Here is a 14,714-nt window from a genome sequence, read left to right as displayed (position 1 = left end):
CCTGCCCCTTGGCATAGTGCTTTATGGCCTCCCACCCTCTCAAACCCCCCCCCAAAAAACCCTCTTGGTGAAAGCAGTAGAGGCATGGAGAGACCACTGTCTGCCCTGGGGTGAACCTCTCTGTAGTAATCATGTCATGTCCTGGACCCCGTCCTCATCTGGCAGCAGCTGCCCCCTTCCTGCCTTCCTCCTTTCTCTGGAATGACCACAGTTAACTGAAACCTCAGAAAGCAAACTCATGGTTTAAGTGGGGGCTGGGTGGGATGGGAAGGTGATGGAGAACTACTCTACTACCTTGACCACTTTCAGCAGCTATTTTGTAAACAGGTAAGACTGGTTTTCCAATCTTTCAGAGATTTGGTATGGGGTAGCTTTCCATCAGCCTGTCATTTTCTATGTTGTCTTCATGCCATGATTTCTTAACAGAGCTCTTCTTACCTTGCTGACTGAATTTTACAACAAATTGGTGCATCGCAGTAATTGTTGCAATTCAAGTCATTATCATTTGTTTAATCAGAGGTGGCAGAAGTCACAGCTAGTCCCTAGGCTTCCTTTAGCTAGTATCATCTTAGAGAAATATTGGTTAGATGTTTCGAAGCCTAGGTCTTCTGAGATAATAGCATGAAGTAGTGAGCAAACATGGCTCTCATCTATATGTTTTATATATATAATATACACACCCACAAAGACTGTGGCGTCGCCCCTACTAGTACTGTAGATGCACACTAGAAATCCTACCTGTTGACTCCACTGAGTATCCTGCTCAGGGCTCATGAGTCCCAGCTTGTTTAGGATGGCATGGTTTAGATGTCGAGGTCTCCTTAAGGGTGGTTAAACTGTACTTTTAGATTTCTTGATTCAGTCAGTCAGTTAGCCAGTCAACAAGCATTTATTAAGTTTTTACTCTGTGCACTGATCCCTGCCAAAGCCAAACTTCCTCAAGCAGCTCACCTTCAAACATGAGACTGAATGGAATACTACTCCCATATTGGTTCAGCAATTATAGATTCTTCCTGATTTTTGTCTGGGCATATTCTTGCATTCCAGTGAAAGAGTATGCCATCCCAAGGATGTTGCTAATGGTTTTCCTCTCCTTCCAGAGATTGAAAGTCTAAACACATAAGTTCCAAAGGCTTGCTGGCATCTAGATTCTCCAAAAATGCAGTCTGAATGGGTAGAACTTTTCTTTTGAGTACTTCAGCACAAGTCAGATACTTCTGGAACTCTGCTGCTATTTGGGTCTGATAAAATCTGACTCTTTTGATGAAAGCCTTTCCGACTGATGTCAGTGTGAAGTACAAAGACCTTTCTAGGTTTGTCTAAGTTAATCTTGGGGTATATATGACCCCTGACTGAGACCCTAAAAGGCTGTTATTATACTTCTCATTCCAATGGCTTCCAAGAGATTGCTAAGTGAGCATAAATCATATACCTAGGGCTAGAAGGAACCATATAGACAAGCTATTCCACTGTTTGCTGCCCTACTTTCCTGTAATTTTGAGATGAGAGGACTATGGCCCAGGGTGGTTGTGATTTGCCCAAGGACATACAAGTAAGCATCAAAGGGTGGATTCGAACTCAGTCTCTCCATCTCCATGGCTGGAAGTCTTTGGACTTTAAGATTACTTACCATATAAAAGGCAGTGATGATAAATATCCAAAACAACATCATTTGTGTGTGGCTCATAATTTCTGGGGTATTAATCTTCCCTATTCAGGTATAAGTTTACTACTTCATCTGGGGATGAAAGACCCCTACACAGCATTGCAATTAAGTTTAAAGACAACTGGATTAAATGGAATAGAGAAACATTACCCTGATGTTATTTTCCGGATATCCTCCAATCCTTCTTTGAACAGTGCTGGAAGGAAAAATAACAAAAGCAATGATAAGAAATCCTTATTTTTTTCATTAAAAAACTGTTATCATGTATATGAAATATGAACCTGGGATTGGGAGTGGAGATGACATACTTATAATTATAATCATTGACTATCAAATTACCAATAAGAACTTCTCCATGTTAATGATCCTTTAAAAATGAGTAAGTTGGAGAGATTTTCTTAAAAAAGAAACTAGTACCTGAGAAGATACTGTTCAAGAAATGATGAGCATCTCAAAGGCAAAGTTACTTTGCTTTCCCATTTGGTTATGATGAAGGGCTTCCTCCTTCTATAACCAGATAATGGCTCTGTGGGCTGTGGGAAATGTCTGGGATAAAAATTTTTTGTTCCCTTAAAGCCTGGGATACATTTTAATTTTTGGTGACCTGGGGATTTACCCTGAATGTAACAGGAATTACCATGTGGTACATACAGCCTCACTATGATATATCACAGAGACAATGTTTTAGAGCTAGAAGGGACCTTAGAGGTCATCTAAATTGGAACCGAAACCCCTTGTATATGTTATCTCTTCCAGGAGAAGGTGATTTCTTTGAGAGCAGGAAGTATTTTACTTTTCTATTTGTTTCCTCAAAGCTTAGCACAATGCTTTGCATAAGTTTTTTTTTGGCATTTTAGAATTAACGTTTTCTCCCTTCCTACCTTTCCTATCTCCTTGAGGCGATGAATACTCTGATATAGGATATATCCATACTTTCATGTGATACCTATTTCTGTATTGCTCATGTCATGATAGAAGTCACATATCATAATACAATAGCAATCTCATGAGGGAAGATGGCATGCTTTGAATCTGTGCTCAGACTCAAAAAATTCCTTTGGCTGTGGGTAGCATTTTATCACGAGTCCCTTATGGTTATCTTGGAGACTTGCTTTGCTGATATGATCTAGCCCTTAACAGTTGATTATCACACAGTATTTTGTTATTTTATACATTATTCTCCTGGTTCTGCTCACTTCACTTTGCATCAATTCATACAAGTCTTTCCACATTTTTTGGAACTCATCCTGTTCACTATTCTTTATGGCACAATAGTATTCCATTACAACCATATACCATAAATTGTTCATTCATTCTCCAAGTGATGGATGCCCCCTTCCCATTTCCAGTTTTCTCTTGTTCCTTCCCATTACACTGTACTAGTTGTTATTTTCATTATCAATATTATTGATTGTCATTATTGTTATTAGTATAGGGGACAGCATCCTACACTTAAGACTCAGAAAGACCAAAGTTCAAATCCTCCCTCTCATAGTTACTAGCTGTGTGATAATGGATAACCTCATCTGGCCCCAGGAAGCTCTTTAAAATTTTGATGGAGATGTGCATCAATGAAGGGGTGTTCTTCTACCAAGGAAATCACAGGTTTCTGATATATTGGCATAATGTACCTAGTCTTCAATAAAGCATTGACATACTCTGTCATGATATTTCAGTGGATAAAAGGGAAGTTAAAGGAAGAGGTTTAAACAATATTGTAAACAGGTAGACATGAAACTAATTAAATGACCATACCTATAGTGGTGATTAAGAGGTTAATGCCAACACAGAGGGAAGTCTTGGGTAGATTGCTACAGGGGCTCTATTTTTGGTCCTGTTCTATTTGACACCTTAGCCCATGACTTGGTTCAAGACACTGATGAAAGAACAGTCCAATTTGTAGATGACACAGAGTCAGGAGGGAATCACTAAAATTCACAGGATGTCAGAATTGGGTTCCAAAAAATTCTTGACAAGCAGTAACAATGACATATATTTATTAAGGTGATATTTAATAGGGACAAATATAACAACTTTCAATTGGGCTAAAAATCAACTATATATGACCAGGATGGAGTAGGACCAACATTTCTTATTAAAAAGTCCTTGGGATTTTATTAAACTACAAACTTGGTAAAAGTTGATAGAGGGACATAACAGCCAAAAAAAGCTAATGTCATCTTACAATATATTAATACCTATTTAATATTTCCAGCAAGAAATGAAATAGTCCTACTGTATTCTGTCCTGGTAAGATTACATCCAGACTATAACATTTAGTTCTTGACCCTGCATTTTAAGAAGGGCATTGACAAGTTGGAGAATGTCAAGATAAAAGCTACCAGTATCTCAAATTATATCATAGGAGCATAGATGGAAGGAACTAGGTATGATGTTTTACCTGGAGAAAGGAAGAATTGAAGGGGGGGGGCATGATAGTTCTTTTCAAATATTTGAAGGGCTATTAGGTAGAAGAGAAATTATATTGGTTTTGCTTGGTACCAGGGGCAGGAATAGGACAACTAGGTAAAAATGATAGAGAAGCATATCTATATAAGCATTAGCTCTCTATAGAGATGGATTTATATAAGAGTCAGAACTATGTAGAGAATGGTCCATGGAGAAGGGACAGATCTGTAGAGAAAAATCTATCTAAGGGTCAAATATATATAGAGAGAAGAGTTTATATATGGGTGAGATCTGTATAGGTAAGAGTCTATATAAGGTTTAGAGCTATGTAGAAAAGGGTTTATTCATATAAGGAAAAACTTCTTAGTTATTGTAGCTGTCCCAAAATGGAATGGATTGGGAGGTAGTGAGTTTCCTGTCACTGTTAATCTTCAAGTAGAAGCTGACTTTCTCTACTTTTTAGGGAAATTGTAGATTTTATTGTTTTAGATAGAGATTGGATTAGGTGACATTTCAGATTCCTTCCAATTTTGAGATTCTACAATTCAAAATATTCTGAAAGACCTAAAGGAAAACCAGGATAAATCCTTTTGCAAGATCAAGTCCTATCACAAACTCTTATTCAATTTACTATGCTTTGTAAATTTTGAAGGGTTTTTTAGTACACATTGGATTTTTCTTTATCATGGCATAGTCAAATGCAGTTTTAAAGGCACTCTAATCTTACCTACAGTTTATCAACTATTTTCCCCTTACCGGTAAGATATTTATTTTTGAGGTTTTTGCTTTATATACAATTCTGGTCAGTTGATACTCCTGTATTTGTCATACTCCAACAGGGGATCTATTTATAAAGATATGACCCACAAGGATATCTGTGAAGAATGTCTGATACCACACTGTGCAGGAGAAAAAACTCTGAATGCTGTTTTTATGTTTCTGAATTAGACTTCTGTGCAGGATGGATATTAGTATTCTGAGGAGCAACTTCTGGCTAGTCTGGAATAGAGAATATAGTACTTTTCTTATCTCCTACCTAACCCCCTAAAGAGATCAGGCTGACCTAGAGGCCATACCTATCAATATAATACTAATAACCCATGAATGAAGAAATTATGGTGAAGCAAGAAGAATTCTGAGTATGACCACAGAGACGCGTGGTCATTATTTTCTGTGAATCTCTATTTTCTCACTTAAAAATGGGCGTAACCATAATGATAAAAATGATTATGATATATTGCTATTTGTCCTACCTACTTACCTTTTCCTTGAGTCTTTGTAGAGGAAGTCATTGTAAGTCAAAGTACCATATAAATGTGGATTTCAATTATTTTCCAGATTGGACAAAGCTAAGAAAAAAATGTTTATTTTGGGACTTGTTCCCTATGTGTGAATCATGGGCCAAACAGTAAACACTATTCTGAGTTAAAGACCTTGAACAGAAATTATTCCTTCTTGGAAAATAAAAGGTCTCCTTAGAAATGTTAATTGACCACCAACAAATGTTTGCCTCATTATTATGTCTGAATGGCTGGTAAGTGATTTTTCTTACCTTCCTCTGAGCTGCTTGATAAAAATGGTGCTAGTCCTGGGGCTTTCAGTTGTTTGTCATCACTTTTAACTGGAGAAAAAGTAAAAGAGTCTAAAGATAGGGAAGGAGCTGTGGAAGGAGGTGGAGTTTTGGTGGTATCCTGAATCAGCAACTCTGGCCTTTTGCGACTTATTTCTGTAGAAGATTCTTCTTTTTCTTCTGTCACAAGGATTTCAGGAAGCAAGTTGTCTAGTAAATTTTCTGTGAGATTCTCTTTTGAATCAGAAGAGCTGGAAGTGCTAATGGGTTGAGAAGAGGAAGGTTTTACACCACTTGGTGGTGACTCCTTTTGATCAGACATGCTTGCAGATCACTCCACAAACAGAAATCTTCAGGCAACTGGAGAGTCCGTCCATCATCACAGTAACCGAAAAAGAAAGAAAAAACAAAGTTCCACTCATCATTGATCAGTGAGTAGCATATGACTTTAGATTTATTTTTATTCATTCAGTAAGAATTTGAGGGGCCTGGGTGTGATTAGGGCACTAGCAAAGAATTCTAGGGAGACGCTGATGAAATAAGTACAACATCCCTCTCTTTGAGGGGGCAGCCCCTTGAGACAAGAAATCATGAAACATAATATAGTCATAAGTAGGCAAAACATGGCTGCTCAGTCTAACTCTGAGTGAAGCAAGTAATGCAGAACAGATGAAGAGGACTTGGTTATGGCACAGGAGAGGAGATGGTTGTAGAGCCAATGAAACTTAGAGATATAATGGACTCCAGAGAGCATCAATATTTTTTAGGTAAGGAAATAGTCTTAGAAAGCTTAAGTCTCAATTCAATTCCTCTTAGTCCTTCCCTATAATCCTTAAAAACCTATTCCTCTTCAGTAAGGGACTCATAGGAGAAACTAGGTGGCATACTGGATTGAGTGCTGGACTTGAAGTCTGAAAAACTCATTTTCCTGAGTTCAAATTTAACTTTAGCCACTTACCAGCTGTGTAACTACTTATCCCTGTCAGCCTCATCATAAAAATTAGTTGGAGAAGGAAATGGTAAACCATTTCAGGATCCTTGCCAAGAAAATCCCAAATGGGGTCATGAAGAGTAACGTACAACTGAACAACAACAACCACAAAGAAACTCATAAGGGACATTTGAGTTGCTCATGGGCAGCAGTTCTCAAAAGTGTGATCCATGGAACTCTGGAGGTCCTCAGAACTCTTTGGGAGCTCCATGAAGTCAAAACTATTTTCATAATAATAATATTTTATTTACTTACTAAAAATATGCCTCCTTTTTCTAACTACATATCTATATGAAGTCAAATTTTCTTCATGTACTTCAACCAAAATGACCTATAACAAATCACTGAATGAAGAAGCAGGTATGAAAAAGTAAAAATTGTCTGAAGTTAGATATTAAAGATATTTGCAAAAATATATAAACCAGTACCATGTCTCACTTTTTTGTTGTTATGGAAAATAGTTATTATTCCTGACAACATATAATGGGATTATTAATATTATTTTTAAATGAGTTAACAAATACATATTTTAAAAATATGTTTTAATTTCCAATAGAGTAAATATTTTAAGATATATACTGGAAGGATTTTGAGGAGGACAGGGAGAGTAATGATTTTAGTTTGGGGCATGTTAAGATTAAGAAGCATAAGAGGTTAAAATGTTCAAGAGACAGTAGGAGCTCAGGACAGTTCAAGAATCTAATGTGGGAGCTACCTGCAAAGAAGTAAACTTTTGAGAGCTGATGAGATCACCAAATTATAGTGAAGATAGCAAAGAAAAGGCTTCTAACAGATCCTTGGAATATATCCACTGTTAGTGGGCATGACATACATGATAATCCAAAAAAGGAGATTGAGGAATGGCCATAACATTAAGGAAGAGAGTCCAAAAAGAGTAGCCTCTCCCCAAACCCAGAAAGCAGATAGTATTCAGGAAGAGAGGATGATCAACAGTGACAAATGCTACTGAGAATTGAAGAAAAGTGAAGACAGGATAATCCAGGGATTTGGCAATTAGATCATTGGTAACTTTGGAGTAAGAAATTTGAGTTGAGTGATGAGGTTGGAAAACAGATTGTAAAGGTTTGAGAAATAAGTAAGAGAAGACATGGTGGCATGAATGTAGACAGCTTTTTCAAGGAGTTTGGCTAAGAAATGGAGGAGGGCTATGGGCTGATAGCTAATGTGGATGATAGGACATAGCAAGGGATTTATATAGATTTGGAATACATGAGTGTGTTTGTAGCCAGAAAGGTAGGAAGCAGTAGATAAGATGAGACTGAAGATTGGAGTGGAGGAGCTGGACGATAATGCTAGAGAAGACATGCATAAATTGAAATGATAAGATTTATTGAAATGTGTAATGACAAAGATAGCTTTGACAGTCCTCTGATAATTGCTATCAAGCAAAGCATAAAACAAGATTTGTGCTCAACAAGGAAGTTCACTACTATCATGTAGGACATATAATATAGAGTCCAAATGGAAGAGAGTTTCACACTGGAAGTCAAAGTTCTCCAGTTGGTAATTTTGATGTCATCAGAAACAATTCATTGCCTCCTAATTACCAAATTATGTATAATTACTGAAAACACTTTGAATGAGTTGTCCAAGATGAAAAAAACAAAACCAAACAAAGAAGTAGTTGGAGAATGCCAATTGTCTAGACTATACAATACAATTTGTTGGACAATGTGTGAGACTTGTCTATCAGTGCATATATCTTGAATAGGCACTACAAACAAACAACCTGGGTTTTGAATTGAACAAAAGAAGTAAAGCTGGATAGACTGGCTTTGAGTAATTATGTATTTATTTTAATAACTTTTCTTTGAAATAAGAGTCCATCCTTTTTTAAAAAACCCTTACCTTCTATTCTAAAATTAATACTGTATATTAGTTCTAATGCAGAAGAGCAGTAAGGGCTAGGTAATGGGGGTTAGGTGACTTGCCCAGGGTCACACAGCTAGGAAGTGCCTGTGGCCAAATTTGAACCTAGAACCTCTCATCTCCAGTTCTGGCTCTCAATCCACTGAGCTACCCAACTGACCCCAAGAACCTATCTTTATAACACTAATGCTTTTTTTCCTCCTTTCTGTAAAGAGAAAAAGCTTTTTGTTGTGGATTGAAAGGCAACCTTGGAATTATGAAGACTTAGGAACAAGTTCTACTTTGGACACACTGTCTGTGTAAACTTGTGCAAGTTACTTTACCTGTGAATATTCCAAGAAACTCTCTAAGACTAAAACTTGAAAAGAAGTTGTTGAAAAGATGGTAGACTTGAATATACCAATGAAATAACAGATCTGGTTAGAAAAAGATTCTTCCATTGGTGCTTTGGGGCTGTTAGTGATCTAATGTGACAATGATATGATGCCAAGATCAACAGAGTGGCTCATGGTGGGCAAAAGTAGGCAACAAACCATTATAAACCATTATAAATAATTGCCCAGCGAAGGGGTTTAAAAGATATTATAAGAGAAATTTAAGACTGGAAAAAAAGGTGAGCTAGTCACCTATTAAGAATTCAAGATAATCAATGAATAGTGTACAGTTTTTACTAGAATGTAATGTGAATCTTCTATGGTTGATTCATTGGATGAGTTGGACAAGAGTGGCAAGGAACGGAGGATGGTTCAACTAGAATAATTAATCATCAAAGTAACAAAAAGCACAAAATTATAACAGTAATAATTTAAAAACTTTTTGAACAATTTATATTAAAATTCCAAATATCACAGCTTTGAAAAGGCCCTTACTTAATATGATGAAAAATATGTGTAAAACCAAGACTAAAACAGAGAAACAAGGGGATCAGAGACAATGCACACAAAGTAATTTATAATTTTAAAGTGTGCTATTTATGTTAGCTGTTATTATCTTGCTCCCTGAAGACCCAGGATCTCCTTCCTCTGGGATGCTTACTTCAATTCTACTCTCCTTGTTCAATCAGTGCTCCAGGGTTTTTGTCACCTCAACGACCACCTTGAAAATCAAAACTTATCTATTCAGTTGCCCATTATTCCAGAACCAGAGATTTTTAAAAGAAATTGTTTTTCTTGTTAGATCATGTGCTAGTTGAGCTGATAAACTTAACTACATTAGATATATTCAATGGGTGCTAGTTTCCCCTTTAGAGAAATATTTTTACATTTTAGTAAGTCTTCTAGACACAGTGCCTTAATCCAAAGTAGTGACTAGATTATTGAGAGTTTCAGGGACCTTGCCTCAGGTGCCTTGATAATGGAAATCTCTCTTCTTAGCAATAGTTAATTTTGATGCCTTGTAGACTGTCTTGTCCGCTGTGTACTAATAAGTCTGACTATACTCAAATCTACCTGAAAATATCAAATGCACAGTGCATTTCAAATATCAAATATACTCAGTGTAAGAATATAACCTAAAATACCACAACTCAAAAACGCAACTCAACTCAAAATATCAACACTCAAAAATCAAAGCAAAAAGGAAGAGAAGAAAGGCTCATTTAATCCACTCATTTTATATATAAGGAAATAGAGCCTCTGGAAATGAAGTGGCTGTCCACGGTCATACAGCTAGTAAGTAGACTCAGGAGTCTTCAATTTTCTTGCAGATAATTTTGGAAATGACAGTTGGACTCATTCTGATATTTACTTGGTTACTATTGCTAATCAAGTTTGTATAAAGGGAGTTTGTGTTCCCCAGGGGATGTAATAATGAAAGTTATTTCTTTCTAGTTAAAACCTAGATGAATACAGCTCTGTTATGTAGGAATTGAAGAAAATGTTTGCTGACAAATCCCCTTTTTGTACTCACCCAAACAACTAGGTTGTACAGTGGGTAAAAATCACTAGATGGAGCCCAGAAGACCTGAATTAGAATCTTTCCTCAGAATAGCTATGTGGATCCTGGGAAAATCACACATAACCTCTCTCTGTCTTAGTCGCCTCATCTGTAAAATTGGTAGAAGATAAGTAGCTCCTGTTCTTTAGGAGTTTATTATCTCATTTATTTTCTTATTGGGCAGCTAGGTGGTGTAGGGGTTAGATTGCTTGGTCTAGAGTCAGGAAGTCCTGAGTTTAAATCTGGCCTCAGACACTTACTAGCTTTATGACTCTGGGTAAGTCACTTAATCCCGTTTGTCTTAGTTTCCTCATCTGTAAAATCAGCTGGAAAAGGGAATGATAAGCCACTCCTGTACCCTTGCAAAGAAAACCCATAAAAGGGGTCCCAAAGAGTCAGATATTACTGAAATGACTAAATAACAACTCTTTTGCTCCTAGAGATAAAATAGGGAGGGTAGGTAGATGATAAAATAGGAGGTTGAGAGAAAGGAATGAGAACCATAAGAATAAATTATCTCTAGATGCAAGCCTTTGACAATGAAGCCTCTAGGAGAAAGTTTGTATACCTGGGGTCCACAAACTTTAAAAAAAAGTGTGTATGTGTGTTTTTCAAAATAATTGATTTCTTTTATGGTCTTATATATTTTATTATATGCATTTAAAAACATTATTCTGAGAAGAGATCCACACGCTGCCAAAGGCATCCTTAGCATTAAAAAGGTTAAGAGTTTCACATTTTTCTCAGTAATCTGCATGTTTGTCTTTTTAAATATTCTTTTTAATTTATTCAGTCTTTCTCAGCTGTGTCAGATTCTTCATGATCCCAGTTGGGGTTTTCTTGGCAAAGATATTGGAGTGGTTTGCCATTTCCTTAAGTGACTTGCCCAGGATCACATTGCTAGTAAGTGTCTGGAGACAAATCAGATCTCAGGAAGACGAGTCTTCTTGACTCCAGACCTGGCACTCTATCCATCACACCACCTAGCCACCTCTTCCATATATCCATCCATCCATCCATACATACATACCCCCACACACATAATTTATATAATGCTGGGTGAATATCTTTACTCATTACTGTAATGATTTAGAAGAAGTTATTTTGTGCTAAAAGACTAGTGTGTTCATTGCTTCTAGCCCTGACACTATTTGTGGGGAAGGAAGAGGGCAAAAGGGAATAGGGATCATGACTACGACAGCCCTTTGGCTTTTCATGCTACTGACTTAAACACTTGTCCTTATTGCCACCTAGTTGTTTTGTGTGAAAGAGAGAAAGCAAATTCAGAAATTCAGAGGATGGGGTAGAGCAATAGGGAGGAGTATTTGAGGGAACACTAAGTCTCAGATTGTCAGAGAGAGGCAGAGGAAGTACAGAATGAATGAGAGCAATGAATTAGAAAGTAGTAAGGGCTTACTATGGGTCAATGGCTATACTAAGCTCTTGGAATAGAGATATTGAAAAAAGAGAGTACTTGTTCTTGAGAAGTTTATATTCTAATGGGGGGATATAACACATAGATGGCAATGGGGGTCAGGGAAGGGATTTTTGTTCAAGAGAGGGGTAGAAGTGAGGAGAGAGAGAGAGAGAACCCTAGTGCTGGAAGGTATATGGCCTGGTGGCCATTGAAAATGGCTGAATGGGATTGTAGGAATGTAGGTAAGGGACAGAGTAAATTTCATGGATTAGTTTTAAGAGGAAAAGAGGAGAATTTGGATACAAGCCCTGGGAGAGGCAAGGATGTGAGGCTGAAGCAGTCTATTGTCTAGGGGTAGCAGTAGACACAGTGAGCTAAATGAGTTATAATGCACACACTCAGTCAACAGGCCTTTGGGGTTGGTCCCAGGTCAGGAGTTCCAAAGATGGAACTAATTCCCTCTAGGCTTAGGGACACGGGTTTTGGAAGATCTTGTCCAGGCATCACATCTAGTGTGGAGGATGCTGGTCTAGGTAGGGAGGAGCAGGTCAGAGGAAGGGATGGCTAAAATAGATGAGTAGATGGCTAGAATGGATGTAAACCATGAATTAAAACCATAAAATGGATTCCTTTCTTCTCTTATAAATGCAAAGGTCCCTTATAGGTCAGTCAGTCAGTCAGTCAGTCAGTCAACTTTTGCTGAGCCCCTACTGTATGGGCAGCTTTGCTTTCAAAGACCATTAGAATCTGGGAGGAGGTTAAGATTTACAAAGGAAAATAGAATCACAGGTTCATACAATCTCAGAGCTGCTAAAGAGACTCTTGGGAATTAACAGTTCCAGTAAATAAAATAAGCAGGAGCAGATAACGAAATTAATAAAGAAGAACGCTAACACTCAGAATAAGCCGAGGCTAGTGATGAATGCTAAGGAATACAGAAAAGGCTTTTAAAACTGTATTGAGATCATGAGGAAGATCAAAGAAGAGATAGGACTGTTGTTTGGGAATTGATAAGAAGAGGGAAAAGATAGAACTAGTCAATTTTTACTTTCCTTTTGTTTTCCTTACCAAGAAGAATGATCTTTTAACTTTGAAGGGTAGAAGTGTGAAGGAATAGGTGGAATGGTTTTTAAAAATTTTAAACGATATAAAAATGGACAGATAGTGAACACAAAGTCAGGGTCCAAAGGATGTAGGCTGGAATGATGAGCTGACTCTAATGAAATTAAAGTGAATGGAGGTAATTACATGTAAAGTCTTTCACTGAGACTTTAAAAAAATCAGTCATGAAAATATAGGATGTGGAAAGGATAGCTAGACAATAATTTGTGTGATAAATACCTAATGAATCAAGAGTCAGAAGTGATATGTCATCTAGGCTATATCTGAGCCCAGAGTCAGAAAGACCTGAATTCAAATATAGCCTCAGACACTTACTAGTTGGATGGCTTGAGTCAAGCCACTTAACTTCTGTCTGCCTCAGATTCCTTAACTGAAAAAAAGGGGGTAATATATTTAAAAATAGGATAATATTAGCCCTACCTCCAGGGTTGATGTGAGGATGTACATAATAATAATAATAGCATATATCTTCCAGTGTTTTTGTGAGACTCAAATAAGATAATACTTGTAAAGTGCTTAGCAAATTTAGCAGACGCTAAAATACATGCTTCTTTCCTTCCTTCCCTCTCTCTCTCTCTCTCCCTTCCTTCCTTCCTTCCTTCCTTCCTTCCTTCCTTCCTTCCTTCCTTCCTTCCTTCCTTCCTTCCTTCCTTCCTTCCTTCCTTCCTTCCTTCCTTCCTTCCTTCCTTCCTTCCTTCTTTCCTTCCTTCCTTCCTTCCTTCCTTCCTTCCTTCCTTCCTTCCTTCCTTCCTTCCTTCCTTCCTTCCTTCCTTCCTTCCTTCCTTCCTTCTTTCCTTCCTTCCTTCTTTCCTTCCTTCCTCCTTTCCTCCCTTCCCCCCTTTCTTCCTTTCCAAAGGAAGGTTCTACAAGGCTAAGACCATTAAAACACCAAACGTATTGAAAGATCCAGGATTCATGACCTTGTAGAAGAATCATCAGTCTCTGAGAAAGGATCTCAAGGATAATTACATGATAGAACTCTGGATTTGGAGTCAGAAGACCTGAGTTCATATCTTGGCATTGTGTGACCTTTGGCAAGTTGCCTACATAGACTGCATGGCCTCTAAGTTCACTTCTAGGTCTAAACTAATGATTCAGAATTCTGTTGTATAATGCTATCAGAGTACTGTGTTCACTGTGGACCACATTTTAAAAACAATAGTGACAAAATAGAGTATATAGGAGAGGACAAGCAGATGATGGTTGAGGTGGGGGGGGGGCATGGAATTATTCCATGCAGAAATCAGTCAAAAGTAATGGAGATAATTAGTTTAAAGGAGGGAAGAGTTGGAGAAATAAATAAAATAGGTGGCCCCAGAACTAGGAGCAAGGAGTCAATGCAGTTCCCCATAGAGAGAAACTTTCTTTCGATAAATGCTTTCCAAAGTAGAATGGTTTGCCTCAGGGGGTGATGGGCTCCTCCTCAATGGAGGGATGTCTTTAAGTCCTTTTAATACATTGTTTGGACTAGACTCCAAGATCCTAGGATTCTATGAAAAGAGAGAGTTTGTCTGGGACACCTATCTGCAGGCCTGGAGACTCTTTTTTCAGCACCCTGCAGCCATTTTCTGATCTCCAACATTCATTTATTAGTGGAATTCTCTCTCCCCTCTCTTCTTCTGTTGCTCTTGGGGGCAGCAGGTATGAAAAGCTCTGGGATGGAGAGAGGGCCACCCAGTGAGTGTTGGGAGTGTGACTAGCCGGCTGTTCCAGG

The 14,714-nt window shown here is 37.8% G+C and overlaps 1 protein-coding gene and 1 long non-coding RNA gene across 4 annotated transcripts in view; one reads left to right on the top strand and one right to left on the bottom strand.

Moving 5' to 3' along the window:
* ERICH6B (glutamate rich 6B) overlaps positions 1–5,967 on the bottom strand; it is an 83,372-nt gene extending 77,405 nt beyond the window's left edge. For all 3 annotated transcript variants that reach the window (XR_008913982.1, XM_056807354.1, XM_056807355.1), the window contains exons 1-2: positions 5,628–5,967; positions 1,817–1,862 (exon numbers count right to left, since the gene is read on the bottom strand). Coding sequence is in view for 2 of the 3 variants with exons in the window: in XM_056807354.1 (XP_056663332.1) it covers positions 1,817–1,862; positions 5,628–5,967 (386 nt within the window). In the remaining variant the exon portion in view is untranslated. The remainder of the gene's footprint in view (positions 1–1,816; positions 1,863–5,627) is intronic.
* The window catches only part of LOC107649869 (uncharacterized), a 54,245-nt gene continuing 45,474 nt past the window's right edge, over positions 5,944–14,714 (top strand). Inside the window, exon 1 of the long non-coding RNA XR_001624290.2 lies at positions 5,944–6,076. This is a non-coding gene — a long non-coding RNA (uncharacterized LOC107649869). The remainder of the gene's footprint in view (positions 6,077–14,714) is intronic.

Source organism: Monodelphis domestica, chromosome 8, assembly GCF_027887165.1.
Source record: "Monodelphis domestica isolate mMonDom1 chromosome 8, mMonDom1.pri, whole genome shotgun sequence".
Taxonomy (NCBI): domain Eukaryota; kingdom Metazoa; phylum Chordata; class Mammalia; order Didelphimorphia; family Didelphidae; genus Monodelphis; species Monodelphis domestica.
Note: the sequence above shows the minus strand (reverse complement) of the source record. Positions and strands in the feature narration are given on the sequence as shown.